Below are 25,587 nucleotides of genomic sequence, written 5' to 3'. Positions count from 1 at the left end.
AACCAAAAAAAGGAAAAATTAAGTATCAAAAGTAATAGGCCTTAGGGGAGAATACTTCTTCCCTAATTATCACAGTCTGATGCACGCATGCCTTTTGCCTGCTAAATGACTGGGGAGATGTGACAATCTTCGCTGAAAATCCAGCCCCTTGTCACTCCTTTGTGCCAAGGTAATTCAGATGCAATGGATGAAGACTAGATTAGACCATGATCCACTGATCATAGCTTTCTGTTGGGTTTATAGCACCAGATGGCTTAATTATTCTCAACAGTTCTCAATCTCTGTCTGTCAGGGAGACCAGATGTAATTTCTACCTTCTGGAGAAATAGATGCCTACGATTGAATACAAGAAATAAAATATGAAACAGACCCAAGAATTGAGGTGAGTTAGTAGAAGTAAGTCCACGTACAAAGCAAAGTCCGTATCACCTCCCTCTTCCCTGATAGCAAGGGTTCAGTGCTGGCACAGCTGGAGGCACATGGGAAGCATTTTGACAGAGGTAAGTTGTGGCTACACCCATTCGTTTATATTCAATGTTCGCACACTCACAAACACACACATATTTGTGATTAGCTAATAAAACACACATAATTCATGTTTTCTACCAGTGCAATTTGATTTCACGTTTATTTTTTGTGTCTTAAGTTAGACATTGAGTAATGTCCCAATGTATTCATTGGGTTAATAGCTTGTAAAATACGCCAAAAGGCTAGATAAGGTCCTCCATCCAGCTCTGTTTGTGATGGACTTCACATCATGCCTTACTTGTGTCTTGATTTAGATCCATCTTCTAAGGGTTTGACTAATTCTAGCATGCCTTCTGTCTTCTCCAGCAACTCACCACACAAGGCAAACAGAAATAAAACTGTAAAAAAAGGGCTATTATATCTTAACCTTCATGTGTTAAAACAATGGAAATTCCCCATATCTGTCCCATTCCACTTCAGTACATTCAAGGTTGGCTCATGAGCCCTAGCCTGCCATATGTCTGCCAAATACCCAACCACATTCAGCGTGGGAGGAGAGGTCGCAGGGAGCCTTTTGGTCGGAAGATTAATGGATGTTCAGTGTATTCAATGTCAACACCCAAAGAGCATTCTCCTCTTCATGTGTGAAAAATGTTTTTCACTTTAGTAAACACGCATTCAAATTTCTAAGGTTCCTCCTAAGCTCACCCCAGCCTACCCCTCACCATGAGTTTACCCTGGATATCCTCCAGGCTATATATTTAGCGAGGACTGCAAACTCTTGGCACACACAATGTGTGTCTTTATTTTTCTATCATCATCCCTAAGCACGCTATCCAGCCCCTAAGGAGCAATATGTAAATGTTATGGAATGAAAAGGAAACATCTACACCTTGACCACAAAAGAATGGATTTTTTTAATAAATGACGTAACTGCTTTTTCCGCTGAAAGTTTATAGTTCCAGAACGAAACTATGTTACAGTATCCCTACATGGTGCTTGGGAATATGAAAAAAAATGATAGTATCACATTTTCATGTCCTATATTTGTTTTTCAGTGATAGACGTCTCTCTAAAAGTATACCACTTATGATCTAATAATTACATGATTGCAAAAAAAAAAGATATGTTAGCAATTCAAAGATAAATATTGATTTTAATTCAATATTTATATTTATTTTAATGTTAATTTGAAAGCCGTTAGGAATCTTTATGATCCATGCAAAACATTGTAAAAACAAACCACGTCAAAAAACATTGCAAATGAGGAATTTCAGTAGTAAGGAATCTTTGCCAATTTTTCTGGTTAATTTGGTTATATTTAAAATATTATTCTTAAGTCAGTTCCATAGCAAAGTACCCAGAGTCACAATAAAAGCTCATAGATAGTACAAAGTCAAGGAGATGGGAGGATGCTCCATATCCTGTTGGTCTTTAAAGAGCATAAGAAATTTAAGGAAGCATTTTAAGATGAAAAATTAAGAGCAAACAGACTTAAGCAAAACACTCAGGAGTCCCACATCCCCAGTGCATTGCCAACATTCTCCACACTTTCCATCTCAGGCGGGGTTTGTTTTTGTTTTTGTTTTTGCCACCTGGAACAAATTCAACAAGAGAAATGAGCACTCCTGAAAAATACGAGGGGGCAATAATAAAAGTTAAGGCGTAGCCAGTGGGTCGCAAAACTGGTGGTGGCTCATTACTAAGTAGGTTCCATTGTGTTAGGATGGCTCCAGTGCAAAGCAGCGTCCTAACCCCGGGGGGTTCCTGCTGGAGGCATTAAGAAGAGGGAATGAAGATTTCTTTTCCAAATTAAGTTGTCAAGGAGCTCATTTACACTACACAGTGAGTGTATGTGGGCGAGTTGCTGAAGATGATGATTTATGAGGCTATAGACACTTAAGTGATTCTGGTGATGGAAATCCACAGCAAAATCCACTTAGGAGGACAAAACAGAGCTCCTATTATCTGTGGGAGGTAAAACCACACGGCTTTTGCCCTCACAAATTTCAAGTTACCCTACTGGGTTTGGGAATGGAAAGAAAGCTCATTTACTTAGAATTCATGTTTTGGTGTAATATTATTACACAAAAAAGTGTTTTTTTTTTTTAACTTGATATTCATTGGATCTAATTTAAAGGAATTTTGAAAAGATGTTTCTTCTATTTTTGAAGGGAGGATGAGGACTGGACTGACCAATCACATCATGGAGAGCTAGGTAACAAATACACAGTTAAAATATCTAAAGGTGAATGAATTGTAGCTCTCCATCTTCAAAGGCAGTAAACCTCCCCGCAAAAAAAATTATGTCTTAAAAGGCTAGGCAAATACATAAACGTACTTGATTAGTGTATGTGGCCATTAGCAGTTAACCTCTTCACGGTGTTTTCTTTAAAAAAAAAAAATTCTGAGCACAAAAAATGTAAAATGATAAAACCAAAATGGAAATTGTAGCTTAGCTTTCTCCACTCTCTTTGGTGTGCATGCTCTTTAAATGCCAAGAAAATTAATTTTAAGAGTCTTATGAGAACTTATAGGCTTTGATCTTACATGTTAAGTATATTTGCAATATCCTATTTTAGTAGCAAAGTGTGAGTCCCCTTGACAAGTAAATTCCTATGGAAACAACGGAAAATGGAAAAATTCACTGTAGTGCTATGGTTAATCTAGTCTTACATTTTTTACAAGTGTTTCTACAGAGTGCGCGGACGAACCTTTAGAATAATTCTATGTCCCCTGCTTCTATGAGTTCTAACTTTTATATACACCACCTTCAATGTAATGTAACAGCTTCTCATTCATGTGCATTCGATTATTATATACTTCCTATGCTATAGGAATGGAAGCACTAACTACTTATTCACGCTGACATTATCTTATTGCATTATTCATTTCCTTATAAAAGATTACAAAACCGCGACCCCAATTGACAGCTTATTCTCTGCTCCTTTTGCTACGTATGAGACATGCTGAAGCAGCCCGTGCTTTTGTTTTGCTTGTATGAAGGAATTCATCAAGGTCTCCCCTCACCTAGTTCCAGATTCCAGGGGAACGTGACCAATCTGCGCATTTTATTTCATTCACTGATAAAAATCGGATGTATTTGTTCATGTATTTAAGGGCAAACGATATACATGTTACTGTGTATGTGACGATACCAATTAATACAAATAAAATTAGGGATTCGGGAAAGGTTTTGGTTTGCTTTTATGTATCTTTTTTAACTCTTCTGATGCTTGATATAACTAGATTCTCCAAAAAAAAAAAAAAATTACAACATTTTTTTCCCAAACAAGTAAATATGTAATCTCTATAGGATTCCATGAGTCTTCATGCCAATATTTGATCGACTTTTATGACCTTTGCTTGAAGAAGTCATAGTAATCACAAACTTTGAAAATGTAAATAATTTCATTATGCATGAGTACATAAATAAAAAAATATTAAGATGCAAAAAGGGTTCAGGAATTATAGACAGTAAATACAGTTTCTCAGGACGTAGAGTTGAATCAGGGTCATATTTCAAATTAGAATAGATTTTAAGTTAAAAAATAGTATCGTTTAAAGGCATTTACACTTTAGTACGATTAACGTTTGTCAGCTAGACCCACTCGCTATTATAATGCCAAAATGTTGATAACTCAATTTTTACTCGTGTTAAAAATATTAGTTTTATATTTTTGTAAAATGTGGATATCGCATGCTGGAGCAGAAAGGTGGGCTTGAGCCACATAGGACAGTGCAAGAACATAATTCAGAATTGAGTTAGTATGAAAATGCATAGATTTTGACATAGTCATATTATCATCATTCTTAAAAATCAAATTAAACTTCTGGAGTGCTACCATTTTAATAAGCTCGTGGGGAATATGGAAACTTACTTTCACATAAAAGTGTCCTCCTGTCGGATGTTCATTTTAAATACTTTTAATAAATTGCATATTGAAAAAAATCTCACTTTCTGGAAACACCCTCCCTGCCACATAATGCCTCTGGTCACCACGGTGTCCTGTAGATCTCACAGAGTGTCCCTGTGATCTCACGATAGCCTCGTGAGTTGGGCAGGAGGTGTGGGGGTTCCTGAACTGGCTCCACAGATGGGGAAACTGAGGCCCAGAGCCAGGGAAGCATGGATCAGATGGTGTATATTCCAGATGTCACTCTTTCCTCCCCAATTAAAGGAAAACACATTTCAAACTTTGCTCTGATGATGTATATTTTTATGGACCACACACAGGAACTTCACCTCTGTCAAAGATCCTTAGCCAAACAACCCGCACAGCTGTGACTGCGGGTGACAAATGACTTCGGCAGCACGACTGTCATGGCTTCTCCCTAATGCAGTGTTTGGCATCCAGCTCAAAACAGAAATAAATAAGTAAGTAAATAAATAAATAAATAAATGACAGGAGTGGAATCAACAGGATGAAGCTGTTTTCCTAATATAAAACAGACTCCTGAAATATACGTCTTTTTAGCTTGATCGATTCAATAACTTATTTATTAGACAGCATAACCAAATAACAACCTGTATGTAGTAAAACTGTAAATACAAACAAATATATGCGTTACATTTTAGTAAGCAATAAAAATAACAAGTACTCATATATTTTTCAATCTCCAAAGGGCGGTATGATCCGCTAATGAAGTCTGCTGCTTGTTTGAAACCGAACACTGAACAGAAGGTTGAAAAAAATGAGGGACCAGAGGACTAACTCACCAAAGGCAGTAAGACACAGATGAAAAATATTCGCTAGCATCGAGCTGTTGGTGTTATCAGCATTAATAAACAATGCCCGTACTTAGAAGCGTGTCTCCTAATCACAGAGCCAAAATACCCAAAATGATGTTTCGTTGATGTTTCTTGATTTTTTTTTTTTCCTAACAAAATGTGATAGCATTTCAATTCAAATTAATTAGATTATTGAGTATCCTATTATGCTGTCCATCTAAGACCAGGAAAACTTAGAGCCTTCATCAAAGTATACTTTTTTCATTTCTCTAATCCTCACTGCATTTATTGTTTGAAAATGGAAGCCAATGTTTCCCCATGTTCATACCTATCTTAGAAACAACTGATGCCATATTGAAATGTCAGTTTCTTTTAGACCCATGCCCTCTGACTGAAATACTGGATTGGACCTTGTATCACATCAAGAATTCTATGTGATAAAAGCAGACTGCCTGTCCATAAAGCATTAGCTGTCTGGTTCCCATAATATCTCTCCCAAAAACCTTCCTGGGTGACAAATACATATGTATAAATAGAAATGTATTTCAGTGTGCAGTCTCCATCTAGACCCACGGCTAGATCTCCACATGGGAGTGTGCATTGGAGTGTGTGTTTTCAAGAGGTACGGTGTGCATTTTCCCTTCCCCAAGTCCTTCATCCTTGGCCTTCGCTTGCACACATTTTAGGAGTCGAGAGACAATTGGAAGGCGTTAGAGCAAGCCAGACATCAAACCCATTTATTCTGAATCTTAAATTATGACTCTTTATCATCAATATTTTGGTTACAGTGTTACACAAAAGACAAATTAATGTCCGCTGTGAGGTCTCTTCTTGGATTGCTTTGGGATTAGCAACATTTCCTTGGCCTATGAACCCTGCACCCATCATCTCCCAGCCGCGTCTTAACACTATTGTTGTACAAGGTGCCCAAACAGGAAGGCTTTGCAAAACTGCTCCCAGGGTGCCTCTGCCAATACCTGTAACCGCTGTGACTTCCAGGTGGCTTCTCGCCAGGTGCTCCCAGAGAGTGTCAACACGCCTCTTTCCTTGGAGGATCAGAGGAGGATCCTGGAGGAGAGTAGCCCGTCCTGCTGGCTTTGAAACACCTGATCCGGATGCACTCACGGAGGGGTGGACACAGACAGATGAAGACAGGCAGCTGGGAAGACCGAAGCACGCTGGGCCAAGGAAGTGTGTGTTTAGAACACTTGGTCATTACAGCTCCCATGCTTCTCTTACGTGATTCAGGCCACCCAGGAACATCAAGTTGTTAAAGTATTCCAGAGAGTTAAAAAAAAAAAAAAGAGAGAGAGAGAAAGAAAAAAAAAAAACAACAACAATCCAGCTGGTTAGTTCTAAAGGTGCATCTGAGAGAATGTCTTTGAAAGAAGCAGAATTGTCCGTCTGCTACTTGGACTCTGAGATACGGGTACCTTCTGTTTGGTGCGGTCTCATCCACAACAAAATACACAGGTATGTTTCTGTTTTGTTTGTTTGGTCTCATTCAAGAAATCGACGTATGTTTCTCTCCCCCATCCCAGGACGAAAAATAGAAGTAAGGGTAAGGAGGGAGAGCTGAGTGTGGAAAGAAAGCAAAGCTTTTCCAAAAAAAAAAAAGAACAGCGACAACCAAAAAAACCCACACACACGTAAACAATACAAAGCAAAAGTCGCAGTCCCATCGTGCAAAATTTGCTTCTCCAGATAAAGCGCTTCTTGACAGATTCACAATGTCCCCTTCCCCCTCCCGAGGCCTCCCGTCCACCCGGGGGCAAAAACAGAATGAAAGCAAAGCCGTTCTTTTCCTTAAGGCGGAACAGACACACAAAGAACACATTTCAAGGACTATCCTGCCGGTGGTGATTCGTGGGGCTCTTGCTCTGAGCCCCGCCTGCAACCTGCAATCCATCCTGGAGATCGACGGCACTCCTCGCGTGGGGCAACAATACAACGTACAAACAAAAGGAAGAAAAGTCAATAAAATCCAGTATTGACTTTACGATCACAGGTACAAATTGCTCAAATCGATAAATTCGTTTCTCCTTAAGACCTCGTCGTCTAAAACTAATTAGAAGCCAGGTTCCCGAGGAGTGGCCGATATGCAAAGAAAATACTGGAGATTTAGAAGGAAATCATTCTTCTACCTCAACAGTCTGAAGGAGGTTGGAACCAAGTGGTCCTGTTCTGGCAAGTTCAAGGTGTTCGGAAGGGCAGACGCCTGGGTCCAGATCGCAACTTCCCCACCGTCTGGGGGCTCTGTGTTCATAGAGGGAAAACCAAGAAGCCCGAGAATGTGGAGTACTTCCAGCCTCCCATGAGGTTGCCCCTCTCCAGTTTGAGATGCACGGTGTCCTCTTTCTCCATCAGCAGCAGGACACCATTGCTGGCGGCTTCTCTGGTGACGTCCTGGTCCCCCGCAAAGGCTGAGATCACTGGGTAGCCGTTCTGCATCAAACTGACCTGCAGGGCAGACGGTAAAGGTCAGCAGACTGTGCAGGACCCCACCTGCCCGCACTTGTCCTCACCTCCCCCGCGCCCCACCCCTTCCAGGGGAGCCCCGGCCAGAGCCTGGCCCAGAACGCGAGGCAGGCCCTGAGCCCAGAGCCCTGGGTCAGCCAGCTCCCTGGCTGGCGCGGGGTCACAGAGGGGGCGCCAGGACCTGTGGCCACGGGGCGTTAGTAGTCCGACGCTGGAAGGGTCCAGGCAGCTTGGGAGCTACCCACCTGGATGGTCTGTCTGTTGTACACTTTGACCACGTGGAAGCTGAAGCTATAAATGCCTTTTCTCGGTGCTACAAATATGCTGGAGGCAAGATCGAAATGGTTGCCAATATTTACTAATACCTGAAAGAGAAGAGGGAATACAGCACAAACGTGGCAAGCCCCTCCTCAGCATCTGTTTTACCCAGACTGGCAACACCTCCCACCGCCAGGTGCTCCAGGAGCCGCCGAGCCGCAAGCCAGCGCCCAGGCAGCGAGCCAAGGCTGCCCCCGGGGGGAGGAGCTGGTGGTAAAATGCCCTGCATGGGGAAGGGGCTGGAAAAGAATCCTCATGGATCGCAATGAACAAGGATGTTTAAAAATGTATCTCGCCTGTGGATTGACAAGGTGCGTGCAAATTTCGCGCGGTGAGGGCCAGGGCGAGGGAGAGGAACGGAAGACGATAAGGTCAGGACACGAGCAAAACGGAGTCTGTTCAGACGTGTGTGGGATTCTGGGGACTTCGAGGTGAAGTTCAGTTTCGCAGAAATAGAGGGCCGCGCCAGACTGAATGGGGACAACCGGGCCACGGGGTCATCAATACCAAAGCCAATTCAATGAGATAACCTCCAGCCTCTCAAGCTTGGAACTCCACTCCATTGAGCCCAGGAGAGAATGGACGGTGTGACGTTCTTGTCCCCACGTGTCCCCAGCCCCTGGCACCCTCCGTGGCAGTGCCCAAGAGGTTCTGGATCTCGGGTACTCAGTGGAAGACCCCACAGGGGTAGGCAAACCCTGGCTGCAGCTGATTCCCTGCACTTTCCTCTGAGCCGTGCGCTTGCTCCCTTGGCTGAGCTATGATGTCATGCAGAAAGGCTTGAGGAAGCAAACGGTGTGCGGGCAGCACTTGGATACTCCGAGCTCAAACTGCAGGAGGGAGTCTGCAAGACTAATGACAAAATTAACCGGAGGATACGAGGTCACGTGACCCTGCAGCCGCCTTTTCTCAAACAAAAGGGGGGATGAGGGTGTTACAATGCCATAAGCAGACTTTGAAGAGTGGAGGACCCCTCATAATGACCCAGTGCCCTTTCAGATGGTTAAGGCAGAATCTGGCCACTCTATCTGGATCCTGTCCCCATTCCTACTCACACACAAATGCACAACTCAGTTAAAATCATCAAACGGCCCCCCTCGGTGCTCTTGGGCTTTTAAAACAGACAGCCAGCAACAACAAAACCCGAGATTAGGGATCCTGTCATCTGTTCAGAAAAGGAGTCTCAGCTGAACACCTTCTGCTGTTATTTCTCACACACTCATCACAGATGAATGATGTGCAATCCCCCAGCCGTGTGGGAGGTTGCCCCTGAGAAGCGCCGTAAGGACTCGGGAAATAAGCCTGGAGCCAGCTTCTTCGACACAGCTCAGGGCGCCACTCAGTCCCCCTGCCTGCCGGGCTCACGCAGACACTCCGGGCTCTATTGTCCGAGACCTTGTACTTCACAACGCCTGTCTGTCTCTTCAAGCCTGTGCTCTCTCTCTGTCTGCCTTACAACACTTTATGAGAGAATAAAGCATTCTCCTTCCAAACCCTCGGGGCTGTTTCCTCCACCTCAACGACCTCAACTCTTTTCCATCGTTTACATTCAGGGAACTGGTAACTTTGGGGCCCTGTTGTCGATGAGAGGACACCCAAGGAGCCCAGAAAAGCAGGTTTTCCGTACACCCTACCTGCGGAGCCAGGGAAACATCGTTTAGCCTGTCCTGCCATAGTTCGCGTGTCTATAAAATTAGAATCTTCCTACAACGTGTCTTGCCCTACATCACACCAAATGACACGATGGATTAGCAACGCTGTGAAAACTATTTGTAGGACCTCGGGAGATGGCTAATAATAAGGCACGAAGAAAGATGCATTAATAGTGTACAGAGGTTGCAAATACCCATTTCATTATTGTCTACTGTACCTGGACATCATTAAAATAAATAATTTTATTTAAAAAACAGATTAAAGAACCACCCCCCCCCCCAAACCTCCAAACCTCAAGTAGATAATCCTTAGCAAGAATGAACATAAATTAATACTCTGGCCTAAAAAGAGGCAGTGGTATGTGTAGGTTTACTGGGTGTGAGAATCGGTTAACAGAAAGGAAGTTAATTAAGTGTGGCTGGTGAGCCCAGCCCTTTGTTTTAGTGGCAAAAGGAAGGCACTGAGCAGGTAAAGTTTGGGAACCGCTATAAGGTTTTCCATTTGTTTCTGAAAAACAACAGTAACCAAGACGGGAGGGCACAGGACGAAGGTCACAACCCCCCATCCTGAGCCCAATGACCCAGAGAAGGGATTGCCAAGGTCTGAGCATTCAGTGACCCTTGTGATTTGAACCTAGAAAGAGAAGTGGAATGGCCTAGGGCAACATAAGTCACTAATCCCTACTTGTTTTTTTCTTAATCTATAGAACCACACTATATATAATATTTACGGGCAGGGTATATTTGCGCATTACAATGCATGTATCATATTTCCTATCTATTCCATTTCTCTAACCACACTCTATTTTGTTTTGTATTTATATAGCCATCCCTGTTGTTGCCTCCACATTCTTCCCAACTTTTTTTTTTTTTTTTGAAGATAAGCATCCTGTCCCCAAACCATCCCCCAATAAGCAATAAGCACATAGTTTCTGATCGAGAACCCTCTCTTTGGGTGTGTTATCAACGCGCTCAATCCTCAAGTTGGCCACCTGGGGGGCTGAAACCCATCCACCCCAAACGACAGCCCTCACCCCAGAGGAGAGTAAAATGGTCAGTTTCCTTTTGGGGAATGCATTCCAGGTCTCTCGGCTTTAAGGGACTGTCAGTCGTCCCAGTGCGAACGGAGCTGATGGTGATACAAAAAGCTACAATGTGAACAGGGGAAATGGCAAGGAGGGCTCACTCGAAAAGGCAGGAAGGACAAGGGCAGGGCGGAGAGGCAGGGAGAGCCTGGAAGTCCCCAGCCCACGCGCCGGGGCCCCCGCCCTCTCCACCCCCGGCGGGAGGCGAGGCGGCCCGGCCGGCCGGCTGACCTGGTCGAAGTAGATGGTCATGGTGCGGTTGCTCATCTCGGACGGCTCGTGGTTGGTGCTCCGCGTGGCGGAGAAGGCCACCTTGGCGCTGCCCGAGCGCACGGAGATGCCCAGGGAGGAGGTGACCGCGCCGTCCGCCGACGGGCTCGAGTCGCACACCACCAGGCACTTGCCCTCCAGCACGATGGGCTCCGTGTCGTTCTGCGCCCGCACCGGGCAGCCGGCCGGCAGCAGCAGCAGCAGCAGGGCCAGCGCCGCCCCCAGGCAGGAGCCGCAGCCAGCCGGCTCGCGCAGCGCCCCCCGGCGCCCGGGCATGGTCAGCGGCGGCCCTCGGGGGCCCCGGCCGGGCGCCGCCATCCGGGCAGGGGGGGGGCGGGGGCGCGCGAGGGCGACGGCGGGCAGCGGCCGGAGGAGCGCGGGAGGGCGCGCAGGACTGCGCGGGGCCCGGGGAAGCCTCCTTTGGCCTGCGTCCCCTGCTCTGCTGGTCAAGGCCAGGGTCGTCCTCAGAAGAAGGGCGCCAGCGGACCTGTGAGGGCAAAGAACCCAAACCCTTAGACTGGGAGGTGAAGCTGGGGGGGGGGGAGGGGAGGGGACGCGGGGAGCAGGTGCCTGCAGCGCCAAGGAACCCCCCTCCTCCCTGGAGGCCACCCTCTTAGTCCCGCGCAAAGCTACCCCCTCCCCGATTGGCACAACAGGTCGGAGGAACGCCCCGGCGCACTGGGCTGGGCATCCCTGAGGGCTCCCGGGCTGCGCGCGCCGGGGGTGCGGTCAGGTGCGCGGCCCGAGGTTCTGCAGGGCCTCGGCCCTCAGACTCGGTCGGTGACCTCAGAGACGCCGTCAACGCCACCCCCGGGCCCATTCTGCAAAGGTGGAAAGGGGCTAGGATGCAGGCAAAGGAAAAAAGAAAAAGAAAAAGAAAAAGAAAAAAAAAACTACTAAAGGTTTATCGCCTTCATTTTAGAGGCATTTTCTTGAAAGCCACACCAAGAAACCTCTTCCTCTCTCTGCTTTCCCTTTCATCCTCTATTTTTCCATCCTGGAGATTTTCTTTTCTTTTCTTTTTTTTTTTTTTTTTTTTTTCCTTAAGCAGTTCACTTAGTTAATAAGATCGTATCCATTTTCCGCCCAACAAATCCCAAGGAAGCTCCTTAGGGTGAGTAAGATTAAGAGGAAAACATTTGAAAAAGAAGAGAGACTCTAAACGCAAACACCCACTTCCCATGTCCCCAGAGCCAGCAGCGAGGTCCTTCGTTCTCGAAGCCCCTCCGATCGCCCTCTCCCGCGCAGGACCAGAGGACTGCACCGAGGAGCGTCCCAAGCTTGGCTTTATGGTGCGGCTTTTGTTCCTAGACTCCGGGCCCTTTCCTTCCGGCCTGGGAGGCAGCGCCGGAGCTCTCTGCTAACTTGCGCGCGCGTTTGCACTTTTCCCCCCCGGCCTCTCTTCTCCCACGACACTAGATAGGTCATTTCCATGCCCAGTCGGGAAAGGAAAAGCAAAGACGCCTCTCCCCTCACCGCCCACAGCTCCGCACAACTCCTCCGACAGTCCCTCTAACCGGAGAGAAGTTGCTTCCCCAGGAGTGGCCTCTCCCCAGCCCCACTACGAACTGATTTCGATATGCTCGCTCTCTCTCTCTCTCTCTCTCTCTCTCCCTCTCCAGATGGCAGACTCTCGAAGGTCCTTATTAAAATAGATGCATGGATGCAATTAACGTGCGGACCGTGGCGGGCAGGCTCGGGTTTGGGTTACCTGGGACATCCATGATGAGCGAGCAGCGCTGTCCTCGAAGTTGTTCTGCTTAAAGAAGACGAGCGGGAGCTGGCGGGAGGAGACTCGGAGCGCAGCCCTTCTCCCCGCGCCTGGCCAATAACCGCGCCGCCCCGCCCTGCCCTTTTCCCGCGCCGGCCCGCGCCCGCTCCGGGTACGCCCCGCGCCTCGCACCCTCGTGCATCGCGCCGCGCCCGGGATCCGCACGCCCCGCGCCCCTCGCAGCGCCGCGCCTCCGATCCGCCGGCCCCGCGCCCCGCACCGCAGCGCGCCGCGCCCGGGACCCGCGCGCCCGGCGTCCCGCACCGCGCAGCTGCTCAGACCCTCGCGCCCCGCGCCGCGCCGCGCCCCGCTCGTCGCACCGGTGTGTTCCGGGCACCGCCCCCGGACCCGCTGCCCAGGAGGGCCCTTCGCGCCCAGCGCGCCCCCAGGGTGTTGCTCTCCGCCGGGCCCCCTCAATCCCGGCCTCTCCTCCGGTCTCCGGACGGCACAGCCATCGCGATCGCCCGGAAGACGCCGCGCACCGCCCCCTCCTGGGTTCCGCACCCGCTCTGCGTCCGCACCCCCGCCGCACCCTGCACCACCCAGGGCCGACTCTCACCCAGACACCCCGAGCGAAATCCGCCCAGACGCCTCGCTTTTAATAATTAGGCACCCTCAAGGCACCGGTCGCGCCTCTTCTTTCCAATTCCTTCTTTTCTTTTCCAAATTCCCTCCAAGTCTTTATCCTTAATAGCGTGACCACTTTCATAATTAGGGGGTAAAGCAGTTTTCTTGGGGGGGGGGGGGAAGAAAAAAAAAAAAAGGACTGGGATGGAGAGGGGAAAAAAAAAAAAAAAAGCGCCTGGGATTTTAATGGCTTAAAGGCGGTGGTTCCGGAATCTCCAGTTTGGGAAATGTCAGCTTTTGGCAGGGATTAAAGAGGCGCCTGCGTCTGGGTTTATGTTTCTGCTCCTCTGAACCTCGGCGCTCCCGGAGCGCGTTGGCACTCGCGCTTATTTATTAAAATGCCTACTCTGAGCTCTAACGACCTGGGGAGACGCGCCGCTTTCCCAGCTGCGTCCAGAGCGGCGGCGAGAAGCGCCAGCACGGACGAGGGGCGCCACCTACGGGCGCTGGGGCCTCCCTGCCGCAGGCTTGCGGGCCAGCCGGCTGGGCCCGGGTGGCGGAACCCTAGGGGCGAAGGATGAGGTTTGCTGATGGTCTTCTTTGAGCCCAAAGAGCAGTCCTGCCCTCTGCCAAAATACAACAATCAGCGATCTTGCCGGTATCCTTCGGTGCCCTCGCTGTGACAAAGCGTGGCGGCGCTCCTGGTTTTGCAGATCTTTCGTGCTCGACCCAACCAGTCTACGCTGCAGTCCGTTTATCATTGGTTAGCACGGTCCGCAAAACGTTTGCACAGGCCACTGAGCTGCAGTCTGTGCCTCCCTTAAGCAGCGTTTAAACGTACACTCGCTTTATGCCCGGACTTTTAAAAACATTGTTAAAAAGATACTGAAGTCTTTTGACTTGCATAGTGTGCCCTTGACGACAGGCTGATCAAAAATAGACTGTAAATCGGCCAATGCCGTTCACAAGAAGGGAGCGGAAGTATTTCCTATTCCCCCAGACCTCACACCAACCCTCTTTGGTGTGAAGGTTTCAGCCAGTGTGCCGGTTCCACCCCACGGGCTGAGTCTTTTCAGGTAGGGGGGTTGCAAGGCTTTATTTCCCAGAGGCTCTCACGTGGCTCCGCTCCCCATTTAGAACTGACAAGGCCTCATATCTAAGCACTGAGATTAGATTCATTTCGAATTCGTTTAACCGAAATGGATGCGTGGGAAGACAGGGGCCAAGTAAAAACAGAATTGCGTATTGTTACATGAGACAAAATATTTAGGATGGTTGTAAGAATGTGATGAAAAGAACTTCTGAGCCAAATGTTTTCCACTTAACATGCAACATACTAAAAATGTAAAACGTCCTCCAAATCTGTTATCCTCCCTAGGATATGCGCTGAAAATTAAGTGCTTAATTTCAGCGTTTGCATCACATGCACATCAGACGGACTGGACTTTGCCAGGAGACTGTTTCAAAACCATCATGTTTCACTGCCATTTTTTTTTTTTTAACGTAGCGGAAATGGTGAATTCTTACTTTCAGGTAGTTACATGATTTCAGTGTTGCATCGACTTGACAATTTCTTATTGTCAAAATAGGCACAGCTCTGTCCTTCCATCATCGTGAGAACTGGTTTGCGCGCAAAACTAAACAGCAAAAGACACTAGGTCTATGAAGAAATGTGAGGCACAGACTGACAACTAGACCCGTTTGGGGATGCTAATTAAGTAGCAGTACCTCTCACACATCTATAAATCTTTAAATAACAGCTCTATTAAGCAACTGTCTTAAATGTTGTGCCATAAGCCTTTCTTTTGACTAACGCAAATGCGAACGCACATGAACCAGATTATTATCATCACCTTTGGGGGGGAATAAAACAAAAGCTCTTTTCCATGTGGCAACAAAAGTATTTACATTCCATAAATCAGGAAACCTTTCATCGACATAGGGAGCTAAATCATGGACACAGAGCAGGAAGCATTCTTATGTAATGGGGGAAAAAAAACAGGTTAGGCTTACATTTAGGCTTGAGGCTTTTTTTTAAGAGAAAGTCATTGTGAAAAGCAGCAGACTGACAGAGAAAGGGAGCATTATTTATTCACTGATTGATTCTTCTATCCATCAGGAGACATTGAGGTTGTCTCCTTAGAGGTTGTAATGGAATTACCACCCATAAACATGCTTAGAAAGATTTTCAGAATATAACTTAGATGTAAAATGTAAATGTCTTCTGGGTATCGCAGGAATTACTTCTGTTCTCTTTTCACGTTACTAGAACTTTCTGCCATTACTATTAAAACAGTGGTAGAGCCTTTTGTCTTGAAGTCTAGGGACATCCCCATACACAATAACCATGCCAACCGTGTCATTTACTGAGGATCTATTATGTCTCAGAAATTGTACCATGCCTTTTATCTGCCATCTAGAATACAGGGTAACACCCGCATCACCCTGGGGTAGACAGATGGCCACATAGAGCTTAAGAGAAAAGTATTCTAATGTTTAAAAGAATGTGGGAGGGGAAGGCTAGGACCATATCGCCCTTTCTTTCATTTGTCCTAAATATTTATCTGTAGTGGAGCTTAAAATTGGTTTCTTTGTATGGAACCCATCACTGAAATACATCTGTAGCATGCATTGCAGCCTTTTCTTGCTTCTTTAAATTAATACATAATACGTATGATTGTATTCTAAGCCTGTGAAAACTGCAACCTGCTACGTGTTTCATACTCTTGGATGTGAACGCCGTGTACACACTTTTACAGCATAAACGTGTAAGCATTGATAAACAAAAATTAATTTTATTTTTAGGGTTACTTTTTTTTAAGAATAATTGGCAAATATAACCGTATATATTTAAGGTGGACATTTTGATGATTGGATATACATGCACACTGTAGAATGATTACCAAGATCAAGATAATTAACACGTCACCTCACATAGGTAACGGAGTTCACTCCTTTTTTAAATTTATTTATGTGATGACAGTGCTTAACAACTACCTGCGGCAACTCTCAAGCCTACGAACGGTATCAACTATAGTCATCCTGCCGCATAGGAGATCGTCAGAACTTACTCTTCTTTTTTTTTTTTCAACGTTTTTTTTTTTTTTTTTTTTTTTTTTTTTTTTTTTTTTTTTTTTTTTTTGGGACAGAGAGAGACAGAGCATGAACGGGGGAGGGGCAGAGAGAGAGGGAGACACAGAATCGGAAATAGGCTCCAGGCTCCGAGCCATCGGCCCAGAGCCTGACGCGGGGCTCGAACTCACGGACCGCGAGATCGTGACCTGGCTGAAGTCGGACGCTTAACCGACTGCGCCACCCAGGCGCCCCAGAACTTACTCTTCTTACAACTGAAACCGGGTACCCTTTTTCACCCACATCAACCGTTTCCCCCCCGCCCCAGCCCCTGCCGACAACCGTCCTATTTTCTATTTCTAGAATCACATGTAAGTGATGTCATGCACTGTCTTTCTCCGCGTGAATTATTTTACTTGCCATAATGCCTTCAAGATCCATCCATTTTTGTCGCAAATGGTAGGATTTCCTCCTTTTTTTTTTTTTCTTTTTGGCTGGGTACTATTCCATTGGGTAAATATGCCACAGCTTCCTTATCTATTTATCCATTGACAGACACATCGGTTGTTCCCCCACCTTGGCTATAGCGAATAACGTTGCAATGAACACGAGAGTGCAAATGTCTCTTCAAGATTCTGATTTCACTCCCGTCAGATATATGCCCAGGAGTGTGATTGCTGGCTCATAGGTATTTCACATTTACTTTAAGGAAAGTATACATTTCTGAAATTATTAGTACAGACACTTCCAATACAGTATAATGTTATTCTCGCCGGTTATTAAGTTGTAGAAAATAATTAATAATTCAAAATATTGCGTACCTTTAAGTTATACATACCAAATTGTGTAAATATCCAGGCTCACATTTATCAGTGCAATGATAAACACATTGACATGTGTATTAACTCCAACATGTATAACAACAATGTAAAAGTATAGGGGCATTTGGGTGGCTCAGTTGGTTAAGCATCCGACTCTAGATTTTGGCTCAGGTCACGATCTCACTGTTGGGAGTTCAAGCCCCACATCGGGCTCCATGCTGACAATGCAGAGGCTGCTTAGGATTCTCTCTCCCTTCTCTCTGTCCCTTCCCGTCTCTCTCTCTCTCTCTCTCTCTCTCTCAAAATAAATAAATAAATAAATAAACATGAAAAAAGTATACATACCCCATGTTATGTGGGCATTTGAATGAATTACCAACATACAAAAAAAATCTTTACAAATTGAAACCAGTTTTCATTCAGTTACAGAAAGAACAAAAGTTATCAAAGAAGCAACTGGTTGATAATTGTTTACCGAAATTACTAAATAATCATAAGATTCCAGGCAAATTAGCTGAGAATTCCTTGACAGTTAAAAGTCCAGATTAGCTGAAATCAAGTCAATTATGACTCGGGCATTATGTAGTCATGTTAAATGAAACAAATTTCTTCTGTCATTCAAAGATCACGCTGAAATGAACTGTTTTCGAAAACCTAAGCCACTAATTTTTCTTATATGTTTCAATATCCCATAAATATTCTTTAAAATATGATTTTTAATTTTGCTTTTGTGAGCAGACTGATAAAATATAGAGCAACCTTTGACCACAACATACTATTTCTATGGTATTATGAAGTGAACAGATTACGTTATACAATAATCCACTTTTCATTTTCCAATGCCTTTTAAACTTCAAAATATGAGTCTAGACATCTGTGTGAGGGTAAATATTAGAGTTTATGAGATTTTATAAGGCAAGGGTATTCAAAACATACAAAGCGATCTAGTTTCGTGCCACTCCAATGTCATATGCTACTCGATTCTTAAAACGGCATATCTGAAAATCAGTATACAAGGCAAATTAGCAACTTTATGGACTCCTAACCTTTTGAAAAAGGACATATCATCAGACATAGAAACTACTGGTTAGCGAAGAAAACAATTTTTCAGCTACGTCTCATTGTCTTATGCAATCCTAGGATTTAATTTCTTCTATTTTCTGATAGGAAATGTCTGTATTGCTTTACCAAATTGGGTCAAGTGCCTCACGTTAGTCATTTTAATTCTATCAAAATGCAATTTTTTATCAACAAGGACACTGTTTGTCAACTCTTCTTTCTCAATCCAAGATAGTGTTACTAGATGAAACTTCCTTCTGCAAGATCTTGCTAAAACAAACAAAATATCTAGTGGCCGAGAAGGTATAGAGAATCATTAATATGCACCTAAAGCATTTCCTAAATTTTAGCCTAAGCACTATTTCTTGTAGTGTCATTGTGTAACTTTCTTTTGGGAATGAGCTACCTATATGTTTTCAAGGCTCTTTATACCCAGAAAATTTTGCATGCATGTAATATACATGAATCATATATTTTTACTAGAAACTGATTTCAAAGTAGGAACGTGATTTAAGAAAAAAAACTGTTTGCTGGTGTACTTTCAGAAATATTCATTATGGGTCAATGTGTATTTTTCTCTCATGCGTTCCTTCCCCTATAAGAATAAATTATAAAGGCAGGTTGTGTTTGTAGGTGTTCAATAATGCTTTAAGTCCAAAATTTTTGTGAACACTCAAGAATATGGGGCATGCAACCATTTTAGCCTTCTGAAATCTATTTTATTTTCCAATTGTTATTTAACAGAGAGGCTTTTTTCTCCAAGGACATGCCCACGTCCTCAAAAGCCAACCTATCAGAAGATATGATGGAAGCAAAGGAGTGAAGGGTCGGTAGTTTAGGGGAGAGATATCTGGTAGGTTCTGGGTTTGAAGGTGCGAGATCTGAATGTGGGACCAGTTTTTGCAGCTGGTGATCGGCAGTCAGCAGCTCCTTAATGAACTCCTTGTCACCGTTTCCTAGCTGAGTCCCGCTAAGCTCCCTTCCATCACCCTAGTGACCTGGGAACCGGAAGGAATTCCTTTTGGGTCACTGCAGTGCACTGGACTACGGATGGGATTATTTTAGTCCAACATAAAATAAACGTGCAACTCAAACATTGCCTAGATCTGAATAGAGTCTCTTCGATTGTGGCTTCAGAAGCTATTGGATAGCAGTAACTTTTTCATGCTTGATATTAACTGTTGATCGTGGGACCATTCTTTGGAAATAGACCCTCCCAATGGAATATTAAGCAGACATCCATGGGATTGTTATCTTTTAATACTGAGCAACCTGAAGGCTCAAGTTTCAAAGAATCACATCTTGCCTAAGCTAAGAAGAGCTGGGTATCTCTTAGGAGCCATTTTTTTTTTTTTTTCTGATGTAACCCACTATAAAAACTATTTTACACTGATCAGGAGTTTTTAAGAGAAATATGGTTATCCGCTGCATGGATATCACAGTGCAGGAACTCATATATTTTAAGAAACGTTTCTCCACCTGAAAGCGAATGATGCGCTACCTGGTTGTTTGAGCGAGAGCGAGCAGTGAGCCGGCAACTACTGAATTCTTTTTCTGATCCGGTACCCGCAGCCTCGGTGTTTCATGACTGCCCCCTGCCCACCACGTTCACTTGCTACCTTCACCGTAGGTCGCCCAGATGATGGAGATGTATACACAGTATTCGAAAAAGAAAAGAAATCACAGTGGATTGCAATCCTATACAATTTTTTTTTTTTTCTGGAAGCTCAATTTTGGCAAGATAAATTAAGGACAATTGAGAAAACAGGAGAAACAGCTTTCTAAATGCATTTTTAATTGACACCGAGGGACAGTTTATCATCCTACGTAAGATGGTTCTACGAGGAGTTATTACCCCATAAATGTCATGACAGGGTTTCAGTTCACATGCATGTCACCAGGTAAATACTTATCCAGGGTTGAAAGTTTTATGATGTGTTTTGGGAAATGTGTAATCTTCCTCTGTCTCCTGTTTCAAAGGTGTCATGGTTCGTAGCAGCAAAGGCAGAGGGTGGTGAGATTAGTATTTGCATCTGCTAAGAACTAGTAGACAGAAATCCTGCAGACTGAAACAGGCGCAAACATTCTCCCGGTTGCAACGGCAAACTATTCTTCTTTGTGTGGATCTCGGGCTTCATTTGCTCGCTGCCGGAATGATTGCAACTTAAAAGTTAACTTTAAAATAAGCAAAATCAAAACCGAAATTGATCCCTTACCGGGCTGACTAGATTTCTCTTTGATAAATCATCATTCTGATTTCTCCTGATAATCTACAAAGAAGTATATGGGTCTCCCTTCAGGAAACTCCTCGTTTCCAATAAACATAACCATTTGTTAAATTTCTAATGTATCTGAGGCACAGATTATATTGTATTATCATCTCTCCAGAGGAAACTCTAACCGCATCGGGAGGTAAGGAAGACATTTGAATGAGTCAAAATGCAAAAATTCAGGGAAGTGCTGACTTACCCTCCGTGCTAAGAAGTCAGAGGATGGAAAAATGTTTGAGAGCTGGCACTGTTGCATGGGGTCATGGGGAAGGTGGGCTTTGAAAAAGACAGGTACTTGCATCAGTAAAGGGATATTCATATTAAATATCCTAGACTGTGAGCCCTAAGCCACGAGATATATTTTTACCTAGATTTCAAACATCTTGTAACAAAAAGTTTGTATCATGAAAAATAGTATAATATGAATTGCCTCACTTGACAGTGAGATTTGTTGCTTTTTTTTTTTTTTTTTTTTAGTTTTTTTCAAATCTTCTATATGCCTTCAGGAAACTTTCAGCGGATATTAAGAATTAGATTAAGTTTTGGCTTCATTCATAATGTTATTTCACGATGTTCTGAGCGGAATAGTTTCTGAATGTTGGACTAATACTAATATATTCCTTGATTTAGTTCTATGTGTTAACTAATTTCCTCAAATGATATATGGTTATATGTATATCATCTAGTTCACATTATCGTTATGGTGCTTATGTGAGTCCTACATTCGGATTACTTCTTTATATATCTTGTCCATTCACAGACTGTAAATCCTTTGCAAACAGGTACCGTGACTTTTGTGTCTTGCTGTTTTTCAGCACATCTAACATATACCTTTGCTTGTTGGGAGTTCTACGTATATTTGCATATTGATAAATGGATTCAGCTGCTCATTAAATAGCAATTTTTGGTAATTCTATCATATGTCTTCCTGTGTAGTTTGAGAAATGCCTAATGGGCAAAATGATTTGAGTAAGTCAAAAAAATACCAAATCCTGATAAAATATATTAACTCATTCAGGAAAATTAGATTGAAGAGATCTTGATTTTGTTAGTGGACTGTTTTTTGTTTGTTTGTTTGTTTTGTTTTGTTTTGGTTTTGGTTTGTTTTAGGTTTATAGAGGTTTCAAATTCTGTAGCCTGGCCCAGGGGACACCTATATGCAACCAGAAGATTGGAGCATACTTGATTTTTTTATTTTTGTAAGTTTATTTATTTCGACAGAGAGAGAAAGCATGAGCAGGGGAAGGGGCCAAAAGAGAGAGCGCAAGAGAGAATTCCAAGCAGGCTCCCTGCTGTCAGCACAGAGTCCGATGCTGGGCTGGAACTCAGGAACCGTGAGATCATGAGCTGAACTGAAACCAAGAGGCGGATGCTTCACTGACTGAGCCACCCAGGAGCCCCTGGAGCATACTTCAATCTTGTTTCTGTTTGCTAGCATTTGTATTTCTGAGAGATCCAGTTCTAGCCTGAACTAGAATTGAGTGTAAGACCACAGAATGGGCAGACTGCAGGTTTCACAAAGCCTTCAGAAATGGAAGATCTGTCCCCTCTGTGCCCTTCAAGCACACATCATCACTAACCTCTATACCTCTTCATAGAGCAGGACTGGGGTTTGGGTCTCTATTCCCATGTCTCCATGTGGTATGGCTTCCATAGAAACAGGAAAAAAAAGAACAACTATCGATCAACTGTAGTACAACAACACTGGGGTTTTTCAGATATGTACATATCATGACATTGTGTAACACCATGTATATAAAACACGTATTAGTCGTGGAAGTTTATATTCATGAACTTGGCTATTTATATCCTTAAATACATAAATCATCCTAAGCTGGCTCACTGGCAACAATTGGAAAGCTCAGCTGGAACTTTGAACTCAGAAGTGCAACAGCTTGGGGAACCCGGGGGGCTCAGTCGGTTAAGCGACCCACTCGATTTCAGCTCCGGTCATAATCCCAGGGTTGTGAGTTGCGGCCCCGTGTCGGGCTCTGGGCTGACAGTGAGGAACCTGCCTGACATTCTCTCTCTCTCCTTCTCCCTCTCTGCCCCTCCACTGCTTGCACACATTCCCTCTCTCAAAATAAATAAATCAGCTTTTTTTAAAAAAAGAAGTGCAACAACTTTATCTTTTATGATTTTGTGGTTGTACAATCGTGCCCATCTTTCGTGTAAAAGTCAACTATTTTGTTGTTGTTTTGAGCTTGTTATCCAGTCGCTGTGTTCTCTTAACCTTTTGTTTCTCTTTTTTCTATCATGTTCTTTCAGTGTTTTTGTTTTGTTTAATTTTTTTTTTAACATTTATTTATTTTTGAGACAGAGAGAGAGCATGAACAGGGGAGGGTCAGAGAAAGAGGGAGACACAGAATCTGAAACAGGCTCCAGGCTCTGAGCTGTCAGCACAGAGCCTGATGTGGGGCTCGAACCCACAGACCGCGAGATCATGACCTGAGCCGAAGTCGGACATTTAACCGACTGAGCCACCCAGGCGCCCCTCTTTCAGTGTTTTCTGAATTTCACTGCTTATTAGCATTTCCCTCAGAGAGGCAGATTTTTTTCTAATAGAAGAAGAAGATTTACATAAGGTCATCAAACAAGTATCTAATATTTTAGGTTTCTTTTCAAAATGTATAAAAACCAACACACTCCTTGCTTAAATGCTTGGTGTTTTTATTTTTTAAAATGTTTACTTATTTATTTTGAGAGAGAGAGAGAAGGAGCATGGTCAGAGAAGGGGCAGAGAGAGAAGAGAGAGAGAGAGTCCCAAGCAGGCTCCTCTCTGTCAGCACAGAGCCTGATGCAGGACTCGATCCCACGAACCACGAGATCATGACCTGAGCCAGAATCAAGAGTCGGACGCTTAAGAAACTGAGCCACCTGGGCGCACCTTAAATAAATGGTTTGAAACAAATTTTTCTATGATACGATGCTAACCATTTGGTAAAGGAAAAATGAGAATGAACACACAGATATGGGGGACGGCCAGTGACACTTATGCTCTGTTTCCATAAAAGATGCTGTGATGCTCACTGAAATTATGGTAAAAGAGTACATTATATTCAAGTACAAAGAAAATCAATAATATAATGAAAAATAATATATTTCTCAAATAAAAGAGTCTGGTGCCATTGAGCTAAATACCCATCTTTTATCAGGAAATAAATAGACATTGAATAAAGTTGATAAAGTTAGGACTAGACTGCATGATGTAGACTTTGGGAAATGGGGGAAAGGGGAAAATCTGTTTTAAAAAAAGATCGCTGTGGGGTCGGCTGGGTGCCTCAGCTGGTTAAGAGACTGACTCTTGATTTCGGCTCAAGTCGTGATCTTATGGTTGTGAGATTGGGCCTTGAGTCAGGTTCTCCGCTAAGTGTGGAGCCTATGGGGGATTCTCACTCTCTCTCTGCCCCTTCCCTACCCTCTCTCTCTCTCAAAATAAGTAAATAAATTAAGAAGAAGAAGAAGAAGAAGAAGAAGAAGAAGAAGAAGAAGAAGAAGGTTGCTATGGGCATTAAGCTGACGTGAGAGGAAGCTGCTATTAGCTTCATATAATCCTGTGTGTTTCTGTATTTTGTAATTTACGGCCATGTGACTGCATTACTTTGGACTTCCTTTGTATTAAAAGGCATGAAATACATTTTCTTAATGTATTATTTTGTGATATAAGTGCAAAGAGAAGGTGAGGAGAACAGATTGGATTCTTGAGATCCCCCCTATACAAGCAGAAAGAGGGAGACTCGCTCAGGGGGCAGAGAGGGAGGGGAAAGTGCACCCTGGTTCTAGTTCTTTCCCGGGGCTTCACCCCCAGGACCAAGATTTTCTCTCAGAAAAGAACAGTATGGGGGTGTCAGTTGGGTAAGCATCCGACTTCGGCTCAGATCATGATCTCACAGCTGGCGAGTTCAAGCCCTACGTCGGATTCTCTGCTGTCAGCATGATCCTCTGCCCATCCCCCCCCCTTGCCCCCCCCCCCACTCATTCTCTCTCTCTCCTAAAAAAAAAGTCAGTATAGATCTCAGGGCCAGCAGTGCCAAAGGAGTTTTGGAAAATAAAACTGGAGCCCATGTGCAGAGCCCCACTTCCCTCCAGGGGTTCAAAATGGAAACAAGTAAATGAAAGAGGCTACCAATTCCTTTTTATAGGTATCAAGGGCAGATAAGAAAGATAGCCCAGGAGGGGCGCCTGGGTGGCTCACTCGATTGAGCGGCCGACTTCCGCTCAGGTCATGATCTCACGGTTCGTGAGCTTGAGCCCTGCGTCGGGCTCTGTGCTGACCGCTCAGAGCCTGGAGCCTGTTTCGGATTCTGTGTCTCCCTCTCTCTCTGACCCTCCCCCGTTCATGCTCTGTCTCTCTCTGTCTCAAAAATAAATAAACGTTAAAAAAAAAAAAAAAAGCTAAAAAAAAAAAAAAAAGAAAGATAGCCCAGGAAAAATAATGAGGCATCAGAACAGACCAAGTATTGTCAATGGACGACCAATTTCCAACACTGTGTGTGTTTTAGGGAAGGCTCATGCAACAAACATGTAATTTTAATAGAAAAACAAATATACAACATATTTGAGAGATGCAAAGCTCCGATAAATCTCTATGTTTGGATAATTTCAGTACCAACAGCTAATTTACCACCTGGTGTATATATGACCCAGCTGTGGGAAAACCACCTGATCCAGGCCACGGGATTCGAGATGCCACAGAAAAATGCAGGCAGAGCAAGGTTACAGCCCGTAATTCAAGCCTGGAAAGCCAACCAAAAATATGTAAATTCACCCCCAAAATCACACTATTAATTCTGATTGATGTGATAAACTCTCATAAAAGGTTTGGACTAGGGGAAATTTGAAACATTTGGCTAAAACTAGATTTGAAGACACCTGTCAGATTCAGTTTTCAGCTTTCTGCCTATCCCTCATTACCATGCCTCAGTGCGGACTGATTGTCACTGGGGAAGCACATATCTCTGTAATGAAGAAATATTATAGCATCCTTTGGTTCTCAATCCTGCAGGGAAAGAATTAATAACTAA

General features: G+C 44.2%; 1 protein-coding gene and 2 long non-coding RNA genes across 7 annotated transcripts in view; 1 reads left to right on the top strand and 2 right to left on the bottom strand.

The window, feature by feature from the left end:
• Positions 1-592: 592 nt before the first annotated feature.
• Positions 593-4,547, bottom strand: LOC131489922 (uncharacterized). Its single transcript, XR_009250823.1, has 2 exons — positions 4,350-4,547; positions 593-866 (listed from the first exon to the last, which is right to left on the bottom strand). It is a non-coding gene; the product is annotated as an uncharacterized LOC131489922 (long non-coding RNA).
• Positions 4,548-4,554: 7 nt separating this feature from the next.
• LOC131489921 (uncharacterized) lies at positions 4,555-5,276 on the top strand. The gene is made up of 2 exons (XR_009250822.1): positions 4,555-4,846; positions 5,095-5,276. It is a non-coding gene; the product is annotated as an uncharacterized LOC131489921 (long non-coding RNA).
• A 1,903-nt stretch (positions 5,277-7,179) lies between these two features.
• CBLN2 (cerebellin 2 precursor) overlaps positions 7,180-25,587 on the bottom strand; it is a 91,817-nt gene continuing 73,409 nt past the window's right edge. Inside the window, exons 1-5 of one of the 5 annotated variants that reach the window (XM_058691827.1) lie at positions 13,334-13,508; positions 12,715-12,759; positions 10,965-11,490; positions 7,924-8,043; positions 7,549-7,660 (exon numbers count right to left, since the gene is read on the bottom strand). In XM_058691827.1, coding sequence (XP_058547810.1) covers positions 7,970-8,043; positions 10,965-11,490; positions 12,715-12,723 — 609 coding nt within the window. In that variant the 5' untranslated portion in view covers positions 12,724-12,759; positions 13,334-13,508 and the 3' untranslated portion in view covers positions 7,549-7,660; positions 7,924-7,969. The other 4 variants (XM_058691826.1, XM_058691828.1, XM_058691829.1 and 1 more) reach the window with 4 other exon arrangements.

This window comes from Neofelis nebulosa, chromosome 11 (genome assembly GCF_028018385.1).
Source record: "Neofelis nebulosa isolate mNeoNeb1 chromosome 11, mNeoNeb1.pri, whole genome shotgun sequence".
Classification (NCBI taxonomy): domain Eukaryota; kingdom Metazoa; phylum Chordata; class Mammalia; order Carnivora; family Felidae; genus Neofelis; species Neofelis nebulosa.
This window is presented reverse-complemented; position numbering and strand designations above follow the sequence as displayed.